General features: G+C 40.2%; 1 protein-coding gene across 4 annotated transcripts in view; it reads left to right on the top strand.

Moving 5' to 3' along the window:
* LOC135548600 (nuclear receptor corepressor 1-like) overlaps positions 1-22298 on the top strand; it is a 112667-nt gene that overhangs the window by 19104 nt on the left and 71265 nt on the right. For all 4 annotated transcript variants that reach the window (XM_064978364.1, XM_064978365.1, XM_064978363.1 and 1 more), the window contains exons 3-9: positions 6899-6993; positions 8869-9088; positions 9388-9570; positions 10893-11015; positions 18485-18541; positions 19884-19936; positions 21966-22032. In XM_064978364.1, coding sequence (XP_064834436.1) covers positions 6899-6993; positions 8869-9088; positions 9388-9570; positions 10893-11015; positions 18485-18541; positions 19884-19936; positions 21966-22032 — 798 coding nt within the window. The remainder of the gene's footprint in view (positions 1-6898; positions 6994-8868; positions 9089-9387; positions 9571-10892; positions 11016-18484; positions 18542-19883; positions 19937-21965; positions 22033-22298) is intronic.

Raw genomic sequence — 22298 nt, 5'->3', positions numbered from 1 at the left:
CCTAAAAAGGATAGAGATGCTACAGAACCTGGGAATTTTAGCGCCATCAGCGTCCTTAATGTGGACTGTAAGATTCTTACTAAGACCCTTGCAATACACTTAGAGAAGGCACTACCTAATATTATTCATAGTGACCAAGTAGGATTTATTAAGAACAGGACCTCAACTGATAATATGAGGAGGCTCTTAAATCTCATGAGGAAAAACGTCAAGGGGGATGAACACTTTTGCAAGGCACTGTAAAAGTACTCAGTTTAGATATTAGTCCTATGTGCTCACCAAGGGATGTAGGAGGCTTGGCTTTACCAGATGTCAAATTGTACAATTTTATAATTTGAAATGGCTAAATTGGCGAAACATTGGCGCAAAGGGGATGCTGGCTTGGCTTGGATGACAATAGAACAGGAACTAAATTATCCTTTTACCCCTGTTGATACTTTGTCATTTGGTCTGTTGAAACTTTGAACCCAATTGTTTTATACTCAAAAGAGGTGTGGAGAACAGTACACAAGTTGTGTGGAATTTCACATTTGAAACAAGGATACTCATCATTGTGGCACAATCCAAGGCTATGGATAGGTAAGAAGTCTGTGTACTGGAAACGGTGGCTAATGAAAGGAATTCATACTATAGGTGATCTGTACAATGATGTTTTAATGTCATACTCAGAATTTTTTACAAAAATATGATGTGGGAGACGAAGCACATTTCTGGAAATTGTTACAATTGAGAGAATGTTAACCAATGTATTCTAGAAGAACCAACATCACTCCCTAAAAACACAACCTTATGGAACAATCCCTGGATAGGTTTTCAGAATTCACATGCAGATTTTTTTAAAATTGGTCCACATGGAAAACTAAAGGCATTGAAACCGTAAATTACTTTTTTAACAGGAAATACATTTATTTCCATGACAGAAATAAAAAGTAATTTTGAACTGGCCAATGTAGACAGTTTCAAATACGTGCAACTTAAGTTACATATCACAATTTAATTTTGAAATGTTTTGGACATCAGAGCAACCTTGAGGGAATCTTATTTGAGTCAGAAAATTATTTTCATATGATAGGGAAGATATACAAAACATGGCAGAGAGCATATTAAACTGAACATCTCTTAGAAAAAAATTAACTATTCGAACCAAGGCTTAAAAAGAACTGGATGTTTGCACAAGATGGAGGAAAAGTTGGAGCATAACTAAGGAAATTACAGTTAACGAAAGTGCTGTAGAATTTGTGAATTTTGTATAATAAATTCTATACATTAGTTTATACTGGAATTAGTATACACAACAGCAGAGTTATGTTTCAAGTGTAAAGCTAATAATGACTCAATAGTCCATGCTTTCTGGGAATGCTATAAAGTCCAGAAGTTGTAAGTGGAGCTAGAAAAACATCTGCCTACATATTTCAAGACATGGCATATGGGGGTGTACTGACCATACCCAATGGGCTGGACGATTCTCTTTTCATCATGAAAACACATACAAGAAACTTGGAAGTGAATCAATTCGCCATAAATTGACACAATGGGAAAAATCGGTAATGATTTGTTATTGAAATAGCATTATTGACCGAGCATAACAAATTGGTACAATTTTAATACCATGTGGCCAAGAATAATATAGGCTCTAGGGATGGGGGTGTGAGCATGCGGGTCAGGGCAGATGAGATGTCGTCATTGTGTGTGTGTGTCTGTAAGTTGTTGATTTTGTTTTTTGGAGTGCAATTTTTTTAATTTTAAAATGACGATTAATAAATGAATTCTCTAGTCTGGGTACCTGTCTTTTAGTTAACTTTCCACCCCATGCCATTGCCAAAGAGACTGGCCTTTCTGTAATCTCAATGTTTATTATGCAGCTGGATTTACGGTGGAGTTGTGTATTGGTTGTTGGAAATGAAATTAACATTTTCCATGACAACATGGATTAGTCAAAAACAAATATTTAGTTGTTCGCTTGGCAAATTGTGTTTTGAGGCTTTGGAATTGCAGTATGTATTTAGTTTGATAATTTACACATAAACTAGCAACTTTTGACAGACTGGTTTCGTCTGGACACATTTTTTTCCCTTGGCAACCAGATACCAACGTGTTCTGTGTAGAGAAATAAAAAGTGATTTCATTCCAGTATTTGGATAATAGTTGTGATGGGGGATAGCTGTGATGGTTATTGAATCAGGATCAACTCCTCTGTTCTCCTACAACTCATTAATGATAGAATGTTCATATTTTACAGATGGCAGAAAGGCCTATCTTTTTGGCAATGACAAGGAGTGGAATGTTCGCGAAAGAGACTGGTAGTCAGGCTAGTAACCAAGAAACTTGATATTGACATCTAGTCACTTAGTTAGCAAGTTACATTGCTGAAGCCTTGAGCTGGATATAATTTGTGACACATCTTAGATTTCTTATAGTATATAGTAAGTATATCGTAAGCAGGGACATAGCACCCCGCCCCCTGTATACGTAGAAACGGTGTATCGCCCAAGCCTAATAAATATAGATTAGGGCTGAGCCCATTTTAGTCGATTGTTTGGTCGATAGGCTGCTGGTCAAGCAATAGCAAAAAGAAAAAAAACATCACGTGGTACAAAGACACCTGTCTGATTCGCTTCTCTCTGAGTGGACTGATCCATTGTGGAGGCAGTGGGGAGGGCACAGTCCACCAGTCTAAGACATGTACTACTGAAATTGTATCTGGTTATATTTTATAAGAACAATAAAAAAAAACATTTTATAACATGCGCGTTCTCCCATGTTGGATAGTGGTCGCTGTCTACGGTTCAGAAACACTTCACTGTGCTGTTGAATTGGCGCCTTTTCCTAGACCATGTTGCTATGTGCATAATAGCAAAGATAACCAGCATATTGGTGTTGAGAACAATGCATGGAGGCAGAATGAGGAGATGAGATGAGAAAACAGCCCGTGAGGAGAGAGGAAAGTGAGGAGAGAGGAAACACTAACTTAATTAGGTCTATAATCAATAGCCTAACTGTGAAATGTGCCTGACTTTATAAATCCTTGTTCGGAAAGTATTCAGATCCCTTGATTTTCCCCCACATTTTGTTACATTACAGCCTTGTTCTAAAATTGATTAAAAAAATGTCCCCCTCATCAATCTAAACACAATACCCAATAATGACAAAGTGAAAAATGTTTTTTAGATAATTTTTTGCAAATGTATTGAACAAAAAACACACATTTTTATTTAAATAATTATTCAGACCCTTTGCTATGAGACTTGAAATTTAGTTTAGGTGCATCTTGTTTCCATTGATCATTCTTGAGATGTTTCTACAACTTGAGTCTACCTGTGGTAAATTCAATTGATTGGACATAATGTGGAAAGGCACACACCAGTCTATATAAGGTCACACAGTTGACCGTGCATGTCAGAGCAAAATCAAGCCATGGGGGCGAGGCACTGATCTGGGGGAAGGGTACCAAAAAATGTCTGCAGCATTGAAGGTCACCAAGAACACAGAGGCCTCCATCATTCTTAAATGGAAGAAGTTTGGAACCACCAAGACTCTTCCTAGAGCTGTATGCCTGGCCAAACTGAGCAATCGGGGGAGAAGGGCCTTTGTCAGGGAGGTGACCAAGAACCCGACGGTCACTCTGACAGAGCTCCGGAGTTCCTCTGTGGAGATGGGAGAACCATCCAGAAGGACAACCATCTCTGCACCAATCAGGCCTTTATGGTAGAGTGGTCAGACGGAAGCCACTCCTCAATAAAAAGCACATGACCGCCCGCTTGGAGTTTGCCAAAAGGCACCTAAAGGACTCTGACCATAAGAAACAAGATTCTCTGGTCTGATGAAACCAAGATTTAACTCTTTGGCCTGAATGCCAAGTGTCACGTCTGGAGGAAACCTGGCACCATACCTTTGGTGAAGTATGGTGGTGGCAGCATCGTGCTGTGGTGGCAGCATCGTGCTGTGGTGATGTTTTCAGTGGCAGGGACTGGGAGACTAGTCAGGATCGAGGGCAAGATGAACGGAATGGAGTAAAGTACAGAGAGATCCTTGATGAAAACCTGCTCCAGAATGTTCAGGACCTCAGACTTGGGCCAAGGTTCACCTTCCAATAGGACAATGACCCTGACAACACAGGCGTGGCTTTGGAACAAGTCTCTGAATGACCTTGAGTGGCCTAGCCAGAGGCCAGATTTTAACCCACTCTAACATCTCTTGAGGGAGCTGAAAATAGTTGTGCAGCGATGCTCCCCATCCAACCTGACAGAGCTTGAGATTATCTGCAGAGAAGAATGGGAGAAACTCCCCAAATACAGGTGTTCCAAGCTTGTAGCGTCACACCCAAGAAGACTCGAGGCTGTAATTACTGCCCGAGGTGCTACAAAAGTAGAGTAAAGGGTCTAAATACTTATGTATTTAAGATTTTTATTTTTAATACATTTGCAAACATTTCTAAACTGTTTTTGCTTTGTCATTATGATTATGAGAGAGAAGCTGTTTTTCAGTCTTTCGGTCCCAGCTTTGATGCACCTTTACTGACCTCACCTTCTGGATGATAGCGGAGTGAACAGACCGTGGCTCGGGTGGTTGATATTCTCAATTCCCCTTTTTAGCCGTGCTGTGACATCGGGTGCTGTAGTTGTCCTGGAGGGCAGGTAGTGTGCAGACCTCACCACCCCCTGGAGAGCCCAGTGGTTGCTGGCGGTGCAGTTGCCATACCAGGCGGTGATGCAGCCCGACTGGATGCTCTCAATGGTGCTTCTGTAAGAGTTTGTGAGAGTCTTAGGGGACAAGCCGAATTTTTGAGGGAGAGGTTATTTTCCTGGCACCAGTCACCACCCTGTAGGCTGTCTCGTCATTGTTGATAATCAGGCCTACTACTGTTGTCTGCAAACTTGATTTAAGTTAGATGCGTTCTTGTCCACGTAGTCATGGGTGAACAGGGAGTACATGAGGGGGCTGAGCACGCACCCTTGTGGGACCCCTGTGTTGCAGAACAGCGAAGTGGAATTGTTGTTTCCTACCTTCACCACCTGGGGGGCGGCTCGTCAGGAAGCCCAGGACCCAGTTGCACAGGGTGTGCTTCAGACCCAGGGCTCCGAGCTTAATCATGTGCTTGGAGGGTACTAGGGTGTTGAAGGCTGAGCTGTAGTCAATGAACAGCATTCTTACATATGTATTTCTCTTGTCCAGATGGGATAGGGCAGTGCACAGTGCAATGGCGATTGCATCGTCTGTGGATCTATAGGGGCGGTATGCACATTGAAGTGGGTCTAGGGTATCAGGTAAGGTGGAGTAATATGATCCTTAACTATCCTCTCATAGGACTTCATGATGACAGAAGTGAGTGCTACGCTGCGATAGTCAATTTGTTTAGTTACCTTTGCTTTCTTGGGTACAGGAACAATGGTGGACATCTTGAAGCAAGTGGAAACGGCCGACTGGGATAGGGAGAGATTGAATATGTCCGTAAACACTCCAGCCAGCTGGCCTGCGAATAATCATTATAACATAATCATCAATGCTTCATAGTTTTACATTGAAATTAACTCGCCGTATGCGTGTACGCCTAAGTGTTGGGAAATTGGAGAGTACAGTAAAAGGCCTATGTTTTGAATTTAATTTGCAAGTGATAATAACTGTTTTGAGATGAATTAGCAGTTGACTGATAACCGCCCGTCTCTCTCAAACCTTTTCCTTGCAGTTGTAGCAACATAAAAATTATCCCAAAACACACAATCCAACAAGGTCATTTCATGTTTGTTAGGAATTGGTTACAAATTTCTCAGACCCTGACTTACACCGAATGCAGTCAATGGTACATTTCTGGTTATTTACAGACCGTCTATGGACAAAATAACGGTTGTTGTTATCCTCTAGGTAAGCCTCAACTTTCTGTTAAGTGCATTGACATGTCAAGTTTTGTTTGTAGGTCCTGATAGAAGACGACGATTTTTGTTTTCTAGTTTGATAGATTAAATATATGTTAGAGTCATGTTTGACCAAGGTACTAAGGTGCTTGATGAATCAAATCAAATCAAATTTATATAGCCCTTCGTACATCCGCTGACATCTCAAAGTGCTGTACTGAAACCCAGCCTATAACCCCAAACAGCAAGCAATGCAGGTGTAGAAGCACGGTGGCTAGGAAAAACTCCCTAGAAAGGCCAAAACCTAGGAAGAAACCGAGAGAGGAACCAGGCTATGAGGGGTGGCCAGTCCTCTTCTGGCTGATGAAGTGGTTGTGCCAATAACTGCAGTGAAGCTCCACCATAACCTCTGAAGTGTCTTGGTGCATTTACACAGCAGCCCAATTCTGAGATATTTTTGACCAACCACATCAGATATTTTTCAGAGCTGATCTGATTGGTCAAAAAGCAATTAGTGGAAATAAGAACAGAACTGGGCTGCCTGTGTAAATGCAGCCAATGTGACTGTACAAATAGTTTTTTATTTACATCGTTAATAATCATCAAGTAGAGTAGTTTCCCCTTTGATAGTGTTGATGTATCATAGACATAAATGTCTGTCCGAATATGCCTCTGGTGCAAGGACACTGATAGCTTTACTGTTCTCTTCACAACAGATCAAAGATAAAAAATGTCTAATCCCTCTCATACAGCAAACGCATTACCTTGCATTCTAACATGCTGGATTCTGCAATGCTGCCCATTTTGTTTTGCATTATGGAAAGTATAGGGACCTACAAGTCATTTTATTATCTTAAACATAAAATAAAAAAATGTTTTGGCGAAAGCTTTGTTTTGGTGAGATGTGTTCTTGCTATGACTTGCCATGTGTTATCATCAGGCTGTGCAGACCTGCCCTGTTCACTGTGCCCAGACTGGCTGTCACCCACCATGTTATTATGGATAGCTTCCCATGTCATGACCTTGTGTGTGTGTGTGTGTGTGTGTAGGAGTTCACTGTCCCGGACTACCGAGGTCACCTGCAGGACCAGCAGGGTCGGCGAAGGCCTTCCTTGCTTTCTGAATTCCACCCTGGAACTGAGAGGTACGTAACCCTACCAACAGCCACCTCCAATCTATACTTGACAAAATTATAAATGCAACAATTTTAAATGATTTTACTGACTTACAGTTCATATAAGGAAATCAAGTCAATTGAAGTAAATTCATTAAACCCTAATCTATGGATTTCACATAACTGGGCATAGGCCCACCCACTGGGGAGCCAGCCACAGCCAATCAGAATGAGATTTCCCCACAAAAGGGCTTTATTACAGATAGAAATACTCCTCAGTTTCATCAGCTGTCCGGGTGGTTGGTCTCATTCTCTAAAACGATGTTGCAATAATCAATGACCAGCAGCGTACTGGTAGTAATACATCTAATAAATATTCATTTTAGCAGCATTATGTTGTCATCCAGAGTCACACATAATTATGTATTTATTCATTTATTTTCCAAGCTATAGCACACAATATTTTACATACATCAGGTTTTTAAAGGACCAAGGAGTTTGCTCTGCTTTGTATTTTAATTTTTGCCATGGAAAAAAAAATATTGCAATATTGGTATCGTCATAGCCCTAGTACACTCCAGACCCATGTATTTACCATGAACAAAAATATAACGCTACATGTAAAGTGTTTCATAAGCTAAAAATAAAAGATTCCATAAATGTTCCATACACACACACTTATTTCCTGCAAATTCTGTGCACAAATTTGTGTACATCCCTGTTAGTGAGCATTTCTCCTTTGCTAATATAATCCATCCCACCTGACAGGTGTGGCATATCAAGAAGCTGAGCAAACAGCATGATGATCATTGTGCTGTGGACAATAAAAGGCCACTAAAATGTGCAGTTTTGTCATGCAACACAATCCCACAGATGTCTCAAGTTGAGGGAGTGTGCAATTAGCATGCTGACTGCAGGAATATCCACCAGAGCTGTTGTCAGAACATTTTCTTTTCTTTACCATAAGCAGAGTTCCTCTGTCCAGTGTTATTTTGCCCATCTTAATCTTTTATTTTTATTGGCCAGTCTGAGATATGCTTTTTCTTTGCAACTTTGCCTAGGCCAGCATCCCGGAGTCGCCTCGTCACTGTTGACCTTGAGACTGGTGTTTTGCGGGTAGTATTTAATGAAGCTGCCAGTTGAGGACTTGTGAGGCGTCTGTTTCTCAAACTAGACACTCTAATGTACTTGTCCTCTTGCTCAGTTGTGCACCGGGGCCTCCCATTCCTCTTTCTATTCTGGTTAGGGCCAGTTGGCGCTGTTCTGTGAATGGAGTAGTACACAGCGCTGTACCAGATCTTCAGTTTCTTGGCAATTTCTCACATGGAATAGCCTTAATTTCTCAGAACAAGAATAGACTGATGTGTTTCAGAAGAAAGTTCTATGTTTCTGGCCATTTTGAGCCTGTAATCGAACCCACAAATTCTGATGCTCCAGATACTCAACTAGTCTAAAGAAGGCCAGTTGTATCGCGTCTTTAATCAGGACAACAGTTTTCAGCTGTGCAAACATAGTTCCAAAGGGGTTTTCAAATGATCAATTTGCCTTTTTTAAATGATCAACTTGAACTTGGATTAGCTAACACAACGTGGCATTGGAACACAGGAGTGATGGTTGCTGATAATGGGACTCTCTCTGAACACCTATGTATATATTTCATAAAAAATCTGCCATTTCCAGCTACAATAGTCATTTACAACATTAACAATATCTACACTGTATTTCTGATGAATATGATGTTTTTTTAATGGACAAAAAATGTCTGTAATTGTTTTTGCAAATTTGCAAAAAGGACATTTGTAAGTGACCCCGAACTTTTGAACAGTTGTGTGTAAATCTGTGGTTTGTTTCCTTGCCACGTTACTAATGAGAATTGCAATACTGGTATCGTTCCCACCACCCCAGGCCTCCAGAGAGACGTCATGGCTATGAGCAACAGTTCCACAGTGTCACCTCCCAGCAGCAGACCGACGGACATGAGGCCCTGGAAGCCAAGCGGCCTCGCATGGAGACCGTCTCTGAGGCCCACTTTTCCCACAATGCCCTGTCCGGAGGCATCATTCTGCCCCTGCAGTCCCACCAGGTCCAGGACAGCCTCAGAGCCTCCGGAGGGGAGGTCAAGAAGGTGGGCGCCGCCTATCTGCCTATTTCTAATAAAGACATGGAGAACTATTGCTAAAGCAATGTATTAAAACCCTCAGTGACTTTCAGTATGTTTGAGGGCATCACTTTGTCCAAGGTACAGAAGGGCTAATCTAGAGCACATATTGAATATTTTTATGGGATAGAAGTTGATTTGTAGATTCTGTACATTCCGACTGAGTGGTTCTGTGACGACATTGCAGTCAGACTGTACATGTTTGAGACTGCAATCTATTGAACCCACATTGACTGCAGTGGATTCACTTTCTCTCTGTGTTCCAGGAGACCCAGTTCAGTGGCATGAAAGCCGAGTCTCAGTCCCCAGGAGGGCTGCACCGTGTGGGGGAGGAGCAGGACGGCTCGCCCTCCAAACTGTCCAAGGAGGAACTGATCCAGAGCATGGACCGTGTGGACAGAGAAATCGCTAAAGTGGAGCAGCAGATCTTCAAACTGAAGAAGAAGCAGGTGGGTTAGGCCACTTGTGACGTGACACACTACTTGCCTGCCCCAGACCTGTTGGAAAGATTAATATTCTGTGATTTGTGTCAATGGGAAATCTTTTCTATCTTGGATTTCTAGCTATTAACATAATATTGGTGTAGATCTTAACACTGCCCTTCAACCAAATGCAGCAACATTACATCTAATTGAATGTTGATTGAACCAAACAAATCTATTTTTGTCACTCATTCATACCCTCTAATACCAATGTGTTTCACAAGATGTTATAAACAAGTTAAAAGCCTCTTGTCTCCGTGACAAGGAGGTGGACCTGAGCCAGTCCATTGTGTAAGTGAGCCAGGCAGGATGAAAGGGCCTCCAGCTAAGCCTACAGGTTAGGTAGTCGTCCCAGAAAGGACCACTTTCCTCCAGGCAGTGCTACAGGTTGCCCCCCTGTTTTCACTGCTGCGTTTGAAGGCAAATCTCTGGATCTCTTAAGTTGCTTACCACTGGAGTACAGGTCAGCTAGCTTGTTGCACATCTATGTCTGCTTAGAATTACTTGCTCCCAGAAGATGGTGAATATCTGGAGCTATGGGATTATTCACAATATCAAGCTCGCTTCCTGACCTGGTGAAGGGATAATTAACACGCTTTTTTGTTGGGATTTGAGTTGGAGAGCAAAAAACAGTTGCTGTCTTTTTGGAATCCCTACTCGTTAGACAGGAATGTGAACTGCGCTTGGCTTTGGGAGAAAGGCCATTTTTGTGTTTTCCTAAGGCTTTTCCCAGGATTTTCTGGGAATTATTTATTTATTCAAGGTATTCCAGGAGCTCCTAATCTCGGGTGGCCTTTTGTAACCTAGTTGTTTACATAACCTTTAGCATGTAAACACATGGACACCAGTTCAACTAACACACACACACACACACACACACACACACACACACACACACACACACACACACAGAGTTCAACTATCAGTCAGCAGAGTGAGTCTCAGAGAGTGCAGGGACCAGCATGTCATCTACATTACAGAGCTCTTAAAATATATATATTTTTTAAACAAGCATGAGCCTCGCATATCAGAGACTGGAATCGGATTAGCATCGTTGAGTTGAAATGGAGCCTTGTTCTCCTGCCCAGCCACCACCATGAGCTGTATAGAGGTGGAATTAGAAAACATGAACATTTTGTTTGCATGAAACCCATGTCTTATTCTTTAACTGTATGATTTATGGAGGAGAGGAAGTTTCCCATATAATTATTGTGTGTGTGTGTGTGTGTGTGTGTGTGTGTGTGTGTGTGAGCACACTCATTTGTTAACTGTTATGTGTTGTCTTATAGCAACAACTGGAGGAGGAAGCGGCGAAGCCAGTGGAGCCAGAAAAGCCGGCGACCCCTCCCCCCATACCACAGGAACACAACAAACACCGCAGCATCGTCCAGATCATCTATGACGAGAACAGGGTGGGGTTACCGGGGAATCCTGTACACCTACTGTACTCACTCACTCACCTCTACTACACCTGCCACTACTACACAAGACAGCTCTTTCAATGTGTCTGGTGGTCTTACCATGCATATATGAGTGATTCACAATATTTCTTTGATTGTTTTCTCTAAATAAGTTTTTCTTCTCAATTAAAGGTCAATACACTGCATTTCAAACAGCCAGCAATAATCTAATGAATTCAGGGCTTTTAAAATGATACCTAGGCTTAATATAAGTGTTTCACAACCGTAAGACACACTAATAATTAAATGATTTTCTCAAAATAGTTTAATCTGCCTTTTTACAATAATCACTCTTACAATAATCACTCTGAAACGGACCCTTTTTGTTACACATTTAACCAGAACCATGCACAATGCATATCCACTAATAGTGACCAACTTATTGTAGCAGCACTAATAAAGGACTATTTATGAGACCTGGGTCTCAAAAAGTTAATCTCTCAAGCACAAGCCCACATGCTAGTGAGTAGCCAACTAATCTTTTATATTTTAAGTCTAGCCAACTTGAATCTATTTGCTAGCTAACAAGGTAGAACAGTTTAACTGTTAGAACAGACCTTCCTGTCCGTCTCCACCTGTTTGAACAGCAAACTAGCCTGTCCACTTTGTTTTTAGACGTTGAAATCAAGTGGCCTAGTGGTTAGAGCGTTGGACAAGTAACCGAAAGGTTGCAAGTTCGAATCCCCGAGCTGACATGGTACAAATCTGTCGTTCTGCCCCTGAACAGGCAGTTAACCCACTGTTCCTAGGCCGTCATTGAAAATAAGAATTTGTTCTTAACTGACTTGCCTAGTAAAAAAATATAAAAATAAGAAGATGCGTAGTTCTCAGAATGAGAACGCGTTGCCAATTCCTGATACAAATGTGTATTTCTTATGCTAATTGCAAATTTATAAAACACAGACGAGACAGCTAGCACATAACTCTATGGATAAAATGCTGCTAGGGGTACGTGGTACCGCAATGCCGTGCGCGACAAACTGAACATACATTTTCCAAATCAATGTTTTCTGATACTCTTGTTTTAGTAGGGTCTGCTCTGCTCAATTTTTTGAATTGAGACATACGGTATTGTTATAAAGGTTAAGTTCTCTATTATAGGAAAATAATGACAATGTGTTTTGGTGTCCATATGACCGCTGCATTTGAGGTTTGGTCCAACATAAAATAACGAGTTGAAACTAATTATTTTCATAGGAAGCAATCTTTCATCTTTTGTTGTTGTGAGTGGTAGGGGAAGGGGCTTGGGGCGGGGTGGGGGGTGCACAGCACAGAAGGAGCGAAGGAGACAAGACCAAAAAGACAACATGAGAACAAGCGGACATAAACTCCCTTGCTATACAGGTATTTGGAATTTTGCCCTAAAAGATCAATTATAATTAACTCTATATTGCCTGGTGCTAACCACACTTTACTTTTATCTAATCAAATTGTTTTGATCACATACACATTGTTAGCAAACGTTATTACGAGTGTAGCGAAATGCTTGTGCTTCTAGTTCTGACAGTGCAGCAATATCAATCTAACATGTAATCTAACAATCACACAACTAACTAATACACATAAGTGTGTGTGTGTGTGTGTGTGTGTGTGTATATATATATATATATATATATATATATATATATATATATATATATATATATAGATGGATGAGCAATGACAGAGTCGCATAGGCAGATGCAAGAATGGTATAAAATACAGTATATAGATATGAGATGAGTAATGCAAGATATGTAAACATTAAAGTGACTAGAGATCCATGTATTAAAGTGGCCAATGATTTCAAGTCTTTATGTAGGCAGCAGCCTCTCTGTTTTTAGTGATTGCTGTTTAACAGTCTGATGACTTTGAGATAGAAGCTGTTTTTCAGTCTCTCGGTCCCAGCTTTGATGCACCACTCCATACATGCTCAAATTTATGAAAGTGGAGGGTAACGATTATGCATAACAGTACTCAAATCTTAAGCATGAAGCACACTGAGAATCTCACTGCTGATAGGTACTTAACGTGACTTTGAGCGAATCAAATAGCATGAATATGCTAGCGGACCTTAGATAGCTAGCTAAACATTTGGCTATGGGCTGGCACTGGGATTATGGAAAGTGAATTAAATCTTTTCTTTGTCATCTTGCGAGGCAGTGATCTAGCTGTGGCCATTTTTTTTATTTAACCTTTTATTTAACTAGGCAAGTCTGTGAAGAACAAATTATTATTTCCAAGACAGCCTACCAGAAGGCAAAAGGCCTCCTGTGGGGATGGCGATGGGATTTAAAAAATAAAATAAATAAAAAATATATGACAAAACACACACATAAAGAGAGACCTAAGACGACAACACAGCATGGTAGCAACACAACATGGCAGCAGCACAAAACATTGTACAAACATTATTGGGCCCAGACAACAGCACAAAGAGCAGGAAGGAAGAGACAACAATACATCACGCAAAGCAGCCACAACTCAGTAATAATGTCCATGATTGAGTCTTTGACTGAAGAGATGGATATAAAACTGTCCCGTATTTAATGAAGCTGCCAGTTGTGGACTTGTGAGGTGTTTGTTTCTCAAACTAGACACTAATGTACTTGTCCTCTTGCTCAGTTGTGCACCGGGGACTCCCACTCTTTCTATTCTGGTTAGAGCCAGTTTGAGCTGTTCTGTGAAGGGAGTTGTACACAGCGTTGTACTAGATCTTCAGTTGGCAATTTCTTGCATAGAATAGCCTTCATTTCTCAGAACAATTATAGACTGATGAGTTTCAGAAGAAAGTTATTTGTTTCTGGCCATTTTGAGCCTGTAATCAAACCCACAAATGCTTATGCTCCAGATACTCAACAAGTCTAAAGAAGGCCCGTTTGATTGCTCCTTTGATCAGCACAACAGTTTTCAGCTGTGCGAACATAATTGCAGAAGGGTTTTCTAATGATCAATTAGCCTTTTTAAAATGATCAACTTGGATTAGCTAACACATCGTGCCATTGGAACACAGGAGTGATGTTTGCTGATAATGGGCCTCTGTATGCCGATGTAGACATTCCATAAAAAACAGCCATTTACAGCTACAATAGTAATTTAGAACATTAACAATGTCTACACTGTAGTTCTGATCAATTTAATGTTATTTTAATGTTATTTTGCTTTTCATTCAAAACAAGGACATTTGTAAGTGACTCCAAACTTTTGAACGGTAGTGTATGTGTGTTTTACCAGAGGGAAAGGGAAGGTGGGACTGTGTGTGTGTGTGTGTGTGGGTAACTAGTTCATGTCTGTGTTCTCGCAAGACCGCCTGCATCCTTCTCAGCCAGCCATTAACCCTTTTAGCGGGAAAGCCTCTCCTCAGCCCAGACTGTGAGAGCAGAGCCACGTAGAACATTCCCCCTGTGGCCTTGGTTGTATGCCACAGCAGTCTCTGGGCAGAGTTTTTATGAAAAGATGTGTGTGTGTGTGTGTGTGTGTGTGTAGTTCTATGTGTGTATGTATGTATGTATGTATGTATGTATGTATGTATGTATGTATGTGTGTGTGTGTGTGTGTGTGTGTGTGTGTGTGTGTGTGTGTGTGTGTGTGTGTGTGTGTGTGTGTGTGTGTGTATGTATGTATATACATATACGTATACGTATATGTATATATACATGTACGTATACGTATATATACATGTACATATACGTATACGTATATGTATATATACATGTACATATACGTATACGTATATGTATATATACATGTACATATACATATATATATATGTATATATACATATACATATACGTATGTATGTGTGTGTATATATATGAATGTATGTGTGTGTGTATATATATGTATGTATGTGTGTATATATATGTATGTGTGTGTATATATATGAATGTATGTATGTGTATATATATGTATGTGTGTATACAGTGCCTTGCGAAAGTATTCGGCCCCCTTGAACTTTGCGACCTTTTGCCACATTTCAGGCTTCAAACATAAAGATATAAAACTGTATTTTTATGTGAACAATCAACAACAAGTGGGACACAATCATGAAGTGGAACGACATTTATTGGATATTTCAAACTTTTTTAACAAATCAAAAACTGAGAAATTGGGCGTGCAAAATTATTCAGCCCCCTTAAGTTAATACTTTGTAGCGTCACCTTTTGCTGCGATTACAGCTGTAAGTCGCTTGGGGTATGTCTCTATCAGTTTTGCACATCGAGAGACTGAAATTTTTTCCCATTCCTCCTTGCAAAACAGCTCGAGCTCAGTGAGGTTGGATGGAGAGCATTTGTGAACAGCAGTTTTCAGTTCTTTCCACAGATTCTCGATTGGATTCAGGTCTGGACTTTGACTTGGCCATTCTAACACCTGGATATGTTTATTTTTGAACCATTCCATTGTAGATTTTGCTTTATGTTTTGGATAATTGTCTTGTTGGAAGACAAATCTCCGTCCCAGTCTCAGGTCTTTTGCAGACTCCATCATGTTTTCTTTCATATATGTATGTATGTATATATATACATACATACATACATACATACATACATACATACATACATACATACATACATACATACATACATACATACATACATACATATTGTGTGTGTATATAGGTGTGTGTATATAGATGTGTGTGTGTGTGTGTATGTATATATGTATATGTATGTATGGGTATATATGTATGTGTGTGTGTATATATGTATATGTATGTATGGGTATATATGTATGTGTGTGTGTATATATATATATATATACACACACACGCACACAATATATATATATATACACACACACACACACATATATATTGTTTTTATGATTTTTTTTTTTACGGCGTAGATACAAGAGATCTGTCGCTGGTGCAAGGTTTATTACTTATTCTATACCAGAAGATAATTTTGGCTTTGTATTGTCTCCTCTTCAAACAACTGCAGTTTATACATTTTTCATGCATAATTTGGACAAAAGCTTAAACACAGATACATCACTATTAGTTGTGTAAAATAGTTTGGAGATACATGAAAGATAACATACACCAGAGCCTTTTTGTTTGGTCGCTCTTCCTCATCTGTTTGAGCTTCTTATTGAAACTCTTGTTGAGCGCCAGGTAGCCTAGCGGGTATGATCTTTGGGCCAGTAAGCGAAAGGTTGCTGGTTTGAATCTCAGAGCGGATTAAGTGGAAAATATGTTGATGTACCCTTGAGCAAGGCACTTCACCCTAATTGTTCCTGTATGTCGCTCTGGATACGAGTGTTTGCTGAATGACTAAAGTGTCAATGTAATAACCTTGCCTGGCAATAATCTCCATTGGCTTTCCTCTTTTGGGCATGCAGATTCACCTCACAGTGCTGCCTGGGAAAGAGACGCTGTATTTTCAGACTTCAGACACTTTGGAAGACAGAACTGGATTTATTTTTTCCATAGATCCCTACTTTGTATACATACATACAGTTGAAGTCGGACGTTTAAGTACACTTAGGTTGGAGTCATTAAAACTCATTTATCAATCACTCCACAAAATTCTTGTTAACAAACTGTGGTTTTGGCAAGTCGGTTAGGACATCTACTTTGTGCATGACACAAGTAATTTTTCCAAAAATTGTTTACAGACAGATTATTTCACTTATTCACTGTATCACAATTCCAGTGGGTCAGAAGTTTACTTACACTAAGTTGACTGTGTCTTTAAACAGCTTGGAAAATTCCAGAAAATTATGTCATGGCTTTAGAAGCTTCTGATAGGCTAATTTACACAATTGAGTCAATTGGAGGTCTACCTGTGGATGTATTTCAAGGTCTACCTTCAAACTCAGTGCCTTTTGCTTGACATGATGGGAAAATCAAAAGAAATCAGCCAGGATCTCAGGAAAAAATGTGTAGACCTCCACAAGTCTGGTTCATCCTTGGGAGCAATTTCCAAACGCCTGAAGGTACCACGTTCATCTGAACAAACAGTACTCAAGTATAAACACCCTGGGACCACGCAGCCGTCATACCGCTCAGGAAGGAGGCGTTCTGTCTCCTAGAGATGAACGTACCTTGGTGCGAAAAGTGCAAATCTATCCCAGAACAGCAGCAAAAGACCTTGTGAAGATGCTGGAGGAAACGGGTACAAAAGTATCTATATTCACAGTAAAAAGAGTCCTATATCGACGTAACCTGAATGGCCGCTCAGCAAGGAAGAAGCCACTGCTCCAAACCGTCATAAAAAAACCAGACTACGGTTTTCAACTGCACATGGGGACAAAGATCATACTTTTTGGAGAACTGTCCTCTGGTCTGATGAAACAAAAATAGACCTGTTTGGCCATAATGACCATCGTTATCTTTGGAGGAAAAAGGAGGAGGCTTGCAAGCCGAAGAACACCATCCCAACCGTGAAGTACTGGGGTGGCAGCATCAAGTTGTGGGAGTGCTTTGCTGCAGGAGAGACTGGTGCACTTCACAAATACATGGCTTCATGAGGGAGGAAAATTAAATGTATATATTGAAGCAACATCTCAAGACATCAGTCAGGAAGTGAAAGCTTGGTTGTAAATGGGTCTTCCAAATGGACATTGACCCCAAGCATACTTCCAAAGTTGTGGCAAAATGGCTTAAGAACAACAAAGTCAGAGTATTGGAGTGGCCATCAGAAAGCCCTGACCGCAATCCTATAGAAAATTTGCGGGCAGATCTGAAAAAGCATGTGCGAGCAAGGAGGCCTGCAAACGTGACTCGGTTACACCAGCTCTGTCAGGAGGAATGGGCCAAAACTCACCCAACTTATTGTGGGAAGGTTGTGGAAGGCTACCCTAAACGTTTGACCCAAGTTAAACAATTTAAAGGCAATGCTACCAAATACTAATTGAGTGTATGTAAACTTCTGACCCACTGGGAATGTGATGTAAGACATTTAAGCTGAAATAAATAATTCTCTCAACTATTATTCTGACATTTCACATTTTTAAAATGAAGTGGTGATCCTAACTGACCTAAGACAGGGAATTTTTACGAGGATTAAATGTCAGGAATTGTGAAACTGATTTTAAATGTTTTTGGCTAAGGTGTATTTAAACGTCCGACTTCAACTGTACATACATACATACATACATACATACATACATACATACATACATACATACATACATACATGCTGCTTTCTCATGTTTGTGTGTGTGCTGAGGAAAAAGAAAGGGCAAAAAAAATAAAAATAAAAATGTCATACAATTGTGCATGGTTGAGGGGAAAAATATATATTTAGCAAATTATTGTGTCCAAATAGTTATTGTCCTACGCTGTCAATAGATTTTGCAGCTGTAATTGAACAAATGGAACCACAGAGCCTGCAGCCCACATTGTGTGTTCAGTCACCAAGGACTACTACTTTGAGTAAAAGGTTTATTCTATTTTGATCTGTACTAACTATCATTATAATTGTCTTTTTTTTTGCCAGAAAAAAGCTGAAGAGGCCCATAAGATATTTGAAGGTCTTGGTCCCAAGGTTGAACTGGTAGGTGGTTGGGGGTATTCTGAATGGTTGAATGATTATTGTTTCAGACCCCTTCACTTTTTCCAGATTTTTCCCCCTCCTCAATCTACATACAATACCTAATAATAACAAGGTGAAAACAGGTTTTTAGAAATGTTTGCTAATTTATAAAAAATATAACACAAATACCTTATTTACGTAAGTATTCATTTACGTGATCATCCTTGTGATGTTTCTACAACTTTGTCATCCACATGTGGTAAATTCAATTGATTGGACATGATTTGGAAAGGCACACATCTGTCTATATAAGGTCCCAATGTTGACCGACCAAAAACCAATCCATGAGATCGAAGGAATTGTCCTTAACGCTCTCAGACAGGATTGCGCCTTGGTCTTGGTTGTGACCAAGAACCCGATGCTCACTTTGACAGAGCTCCAGAGTTCCCCTGTGGAGATGGTTGTCCTTCTGGAATGTTCTCCCATCTCTACAGCACTCCACCAATCAGGCATTTTTGGTAGAGTGGCCAGACGGCTGCCACTCCAGTAAAAGGCACATGAAGCCCTCTTGGAGTTTGCCTAAAGGACTTAGACCATGAGAAACAAACAAGTGGTGGCAGGATCATTCTGTGGGGATGTTTTTAGGTGGCAGAGACTGGGAGACCAGTCAGAATTGAGAGAAAGATATACTAAGCAGTACAGATGAAAACCTGCTCTCAGGACTTCAGATTGGGGCAATGGTTCTTCTTCAAACAGGACAATGACCCTATGCACACAGGCAGGACAACGCAGGAGTGGCTTTGGGACAAGTCTCTGAATGTCCTTGAGTGGCCCAGCCAGAGCCCGTACTTGAACCCGATCTAACATCTCTGGAGAGACCTGAAAATAGCTGTGCAGTGACGCTCCCAATCCAACCTGACAGAGCTTGAGAGGATCTGCAGAGAAGAATGGGAGAAACTCCCCAAATACAAGAGTGCCAAGCTTGTAACGTCATACCCAGGAAGACTCGAGGCTATAGTCGCTGGCGAAGGTGCTTCAACAAAGTACTAAGTAAAGGGTCTGAATACTTATGTAAATATTTTTATTTCAGTTTTTATTTTTAATACCTAGAAAAATAAAAAACAGTTTTTGCCTTGCTATTATGGGGCATTGTGTGTAGATTAAAGGGGAAAAACATTCAATCCGTTTTAGAATAAGGCTGACAGTGGTAGAAGTGAAGGGGTCTGAATACTTTTGAATGCAGTGTCAAGGTTCTTCGAGAACTGCATATAGTAGCAATGAATTATTAGCTATTACAATGCTTGTAGCTAATTACTTAAGTCATTACTTATACTGATTTCTCCCCCCCCCCTTTTTTTCTTAGCCCCTTTATAACCAGCCATCGGATACTAAAGTATACCATGACAACATAAAGACGTGAGTATGCACTTTTGTTTCTTGTGTGTACAGTATATATAGAAGCATGTGTGTCAGGGTTTCAGATCGCCGGCTTTTGGCACCCAAAAATTATTATATAAAGCCGCTAAATAAAATTGGCGCCGGACAATTGTCCGGAAGAAGGGAAAAAAATCCCATTGCGAATACCAGTCGATGTAGCGTGAGAGCTGCTGCTACAGCTCATCAAATGGCTCGTTCGTTGCTGCTGGATGAAGTATGTGCTTTCAGAAGCCTAATTGTTGCACAACAACTCTAAATGCAATCACATTTTAAAAACATTTTCAATGGCCATGATTTTATAAAGTGCTACTGTTTCTCAACTGGTAATTGATGCTTGCTTCCATTCGCCATTCAAGTTCATAGGCAACTAGGCAGGTTGCTGTGTGTCACACACCACTTTGCATTGAGCTGGGGAGAATATGCATTTTTAGAACATATAGGCTACTTAATTAGCCTATCACGTTCTATTGTTTTTCAACTTTCTTTCATTGTCCAGTAGCCAAAGGCCCCTCCTCTAATTCCTCATTAATGGAGAGGTGGAAGGCAGATTATGTTGTTTCTCTATGTAGAGTTAAATAGGCATGTGTTGTGCACGTTATCTTGTCTAACTGTTTAGTGCTTCCATGGTATATCCTACAGGATCCTTTTGTTGTAGTGTTAACAGCAATAGTAGTGTCCCTATTAGAGGTTGACCCATTATGATTTTAACGCTAATACCGATTTATTGGAGGACCAAAAAAAGCCGATACCGATTTTAATCGGACAAAACAATAACAATTACAACAATACTGAATGAACACTTATTTTAACTTAAATAAAAATCTATTTCGTCTCAAGAAAATAATGAAACGTGTTCAATTTGGTTTAAATAATGCAAAAACAGTGTTGGAGAAGTAAGTAAAAGTGCAATATGTGCCATGTAAAAAAGCTAACATTTAAGTTCCTTGCTCAGAACATTAGAACATATGAAAGCTGGTGGTTCCTTTTTAACATGAGTCTTCAATATTTCCAGGTAAGAAGTTTTAGGTTGTAGTTATTTCTCTCTATACCATTTTGTATTTCATATACCTTTTGACTTTTGGATATTCTTATAGGCACTTCAGTATTGCCAGCCTAATCTCGGGAGTTGATAGGCTTGAAGTAATAAACAGCGCTGTGCTTCAAGCATTGCAAAGAGCTGCTGGCAAACGCTGAAAAGTGTTGTTTGAATGAATGCTTATGAGCCTGCTGCTGCCTACCACTGCTCAGTCAGACTGATCTATCAATTATCAAATCATAGGCTTAATTATAATATTAATAAACACACAGAAATACGAGCCTTAGGTCATTAATATGGTCAAATTCGGAAACGATAATTTCGAAAACAAAACGTATATTCTTTCAGTGATATACGGAACCGTTACGTATTTTATCGAACGGGTGGCATCCATATGTCTAAATATTGCTGTTACATTGCACAACTTTCAATGTTATGTCATAATTATGTAAGATTCTGGCAAATTAATTACTGTCTTTGTTAGGAAGAAATGGTCTTCACACAGTTCACATCGAGCCAGGCGGCCCAAACTGTTGCACCCTGACTCTGCTTGCATAGAATGCAAGTGAAGTGACACAATTTCCTGCTAACATTAATTTATTTTAACTAAATATGCAGGTTTAAAAATATATACTTGTGTAATGATTTTAAGAAAAGCATTGATGTTTATGGTTAGGTACACAACGACAGTGCTTTTTTTCACGAATGTGCTTGTTACATCATCACCCGTTTGGCGAAGTAGGCTGTGATTCAATGATAAATTAACAGGCCCTGCATTGATTATTTGCAACGCAGGACAAGCTAGTTAAAACTAGTAATATCAAAAAATGCCGTTTACCGATTTTGTTATGAAAACTTGAAAATCGGGCCTAATTAATTGGCCGGGCCGATTTTACCGGTCGACCTTTAGTCCCTATAGGACCTAGTTTGGCGCACACCTCACTGAGCAAACCATTTTTCTCTCTCTCCCAGTAATCAAGTGATGAGGAAGAAGCTGATTCTGTTTTTCAAGAGAAGGAACCATGCTCGTAAACAAAGGGTAAGTCTCTCTCCCTGCTGTTGAGGGCTGCAAGGGAAGGAAACTTCAAGGCATGCGCTGGATGCTATGACCAAAATACAGAGACTCATATACACACACACACACACACACACACACACACACACACACACACACACACACACACACACACACACACACACACACACACACAGCCTCACAGACAGACTGACCGACATGCTGTGCTCTCATAGAGATGACCTAAACTGACCATGGACAATAATAATTTGATAGTTTAACCCAATGGC

Source organism: Oncorhynchus masou, chromosome 11, assembly GCF_036934945.1.
Source record: "Oncorhynchus masou masou isolate Uvic2021 chromosome 11, UVic_Omas_1.1, whole genome shotgun sequence".
In the NCBI taxonomy this organism is placed as follows: Eukaryota; Metazoa; Chordata; class Actinopteri; order Salmoniformes; family Salmonidae; genus Oncorhynchus; species Oncorhynchus masou.
Note: the sequence above shows the minus strand (reverse complement) of the source record. Positions and strands in the feature narration are given on the sequence as shown.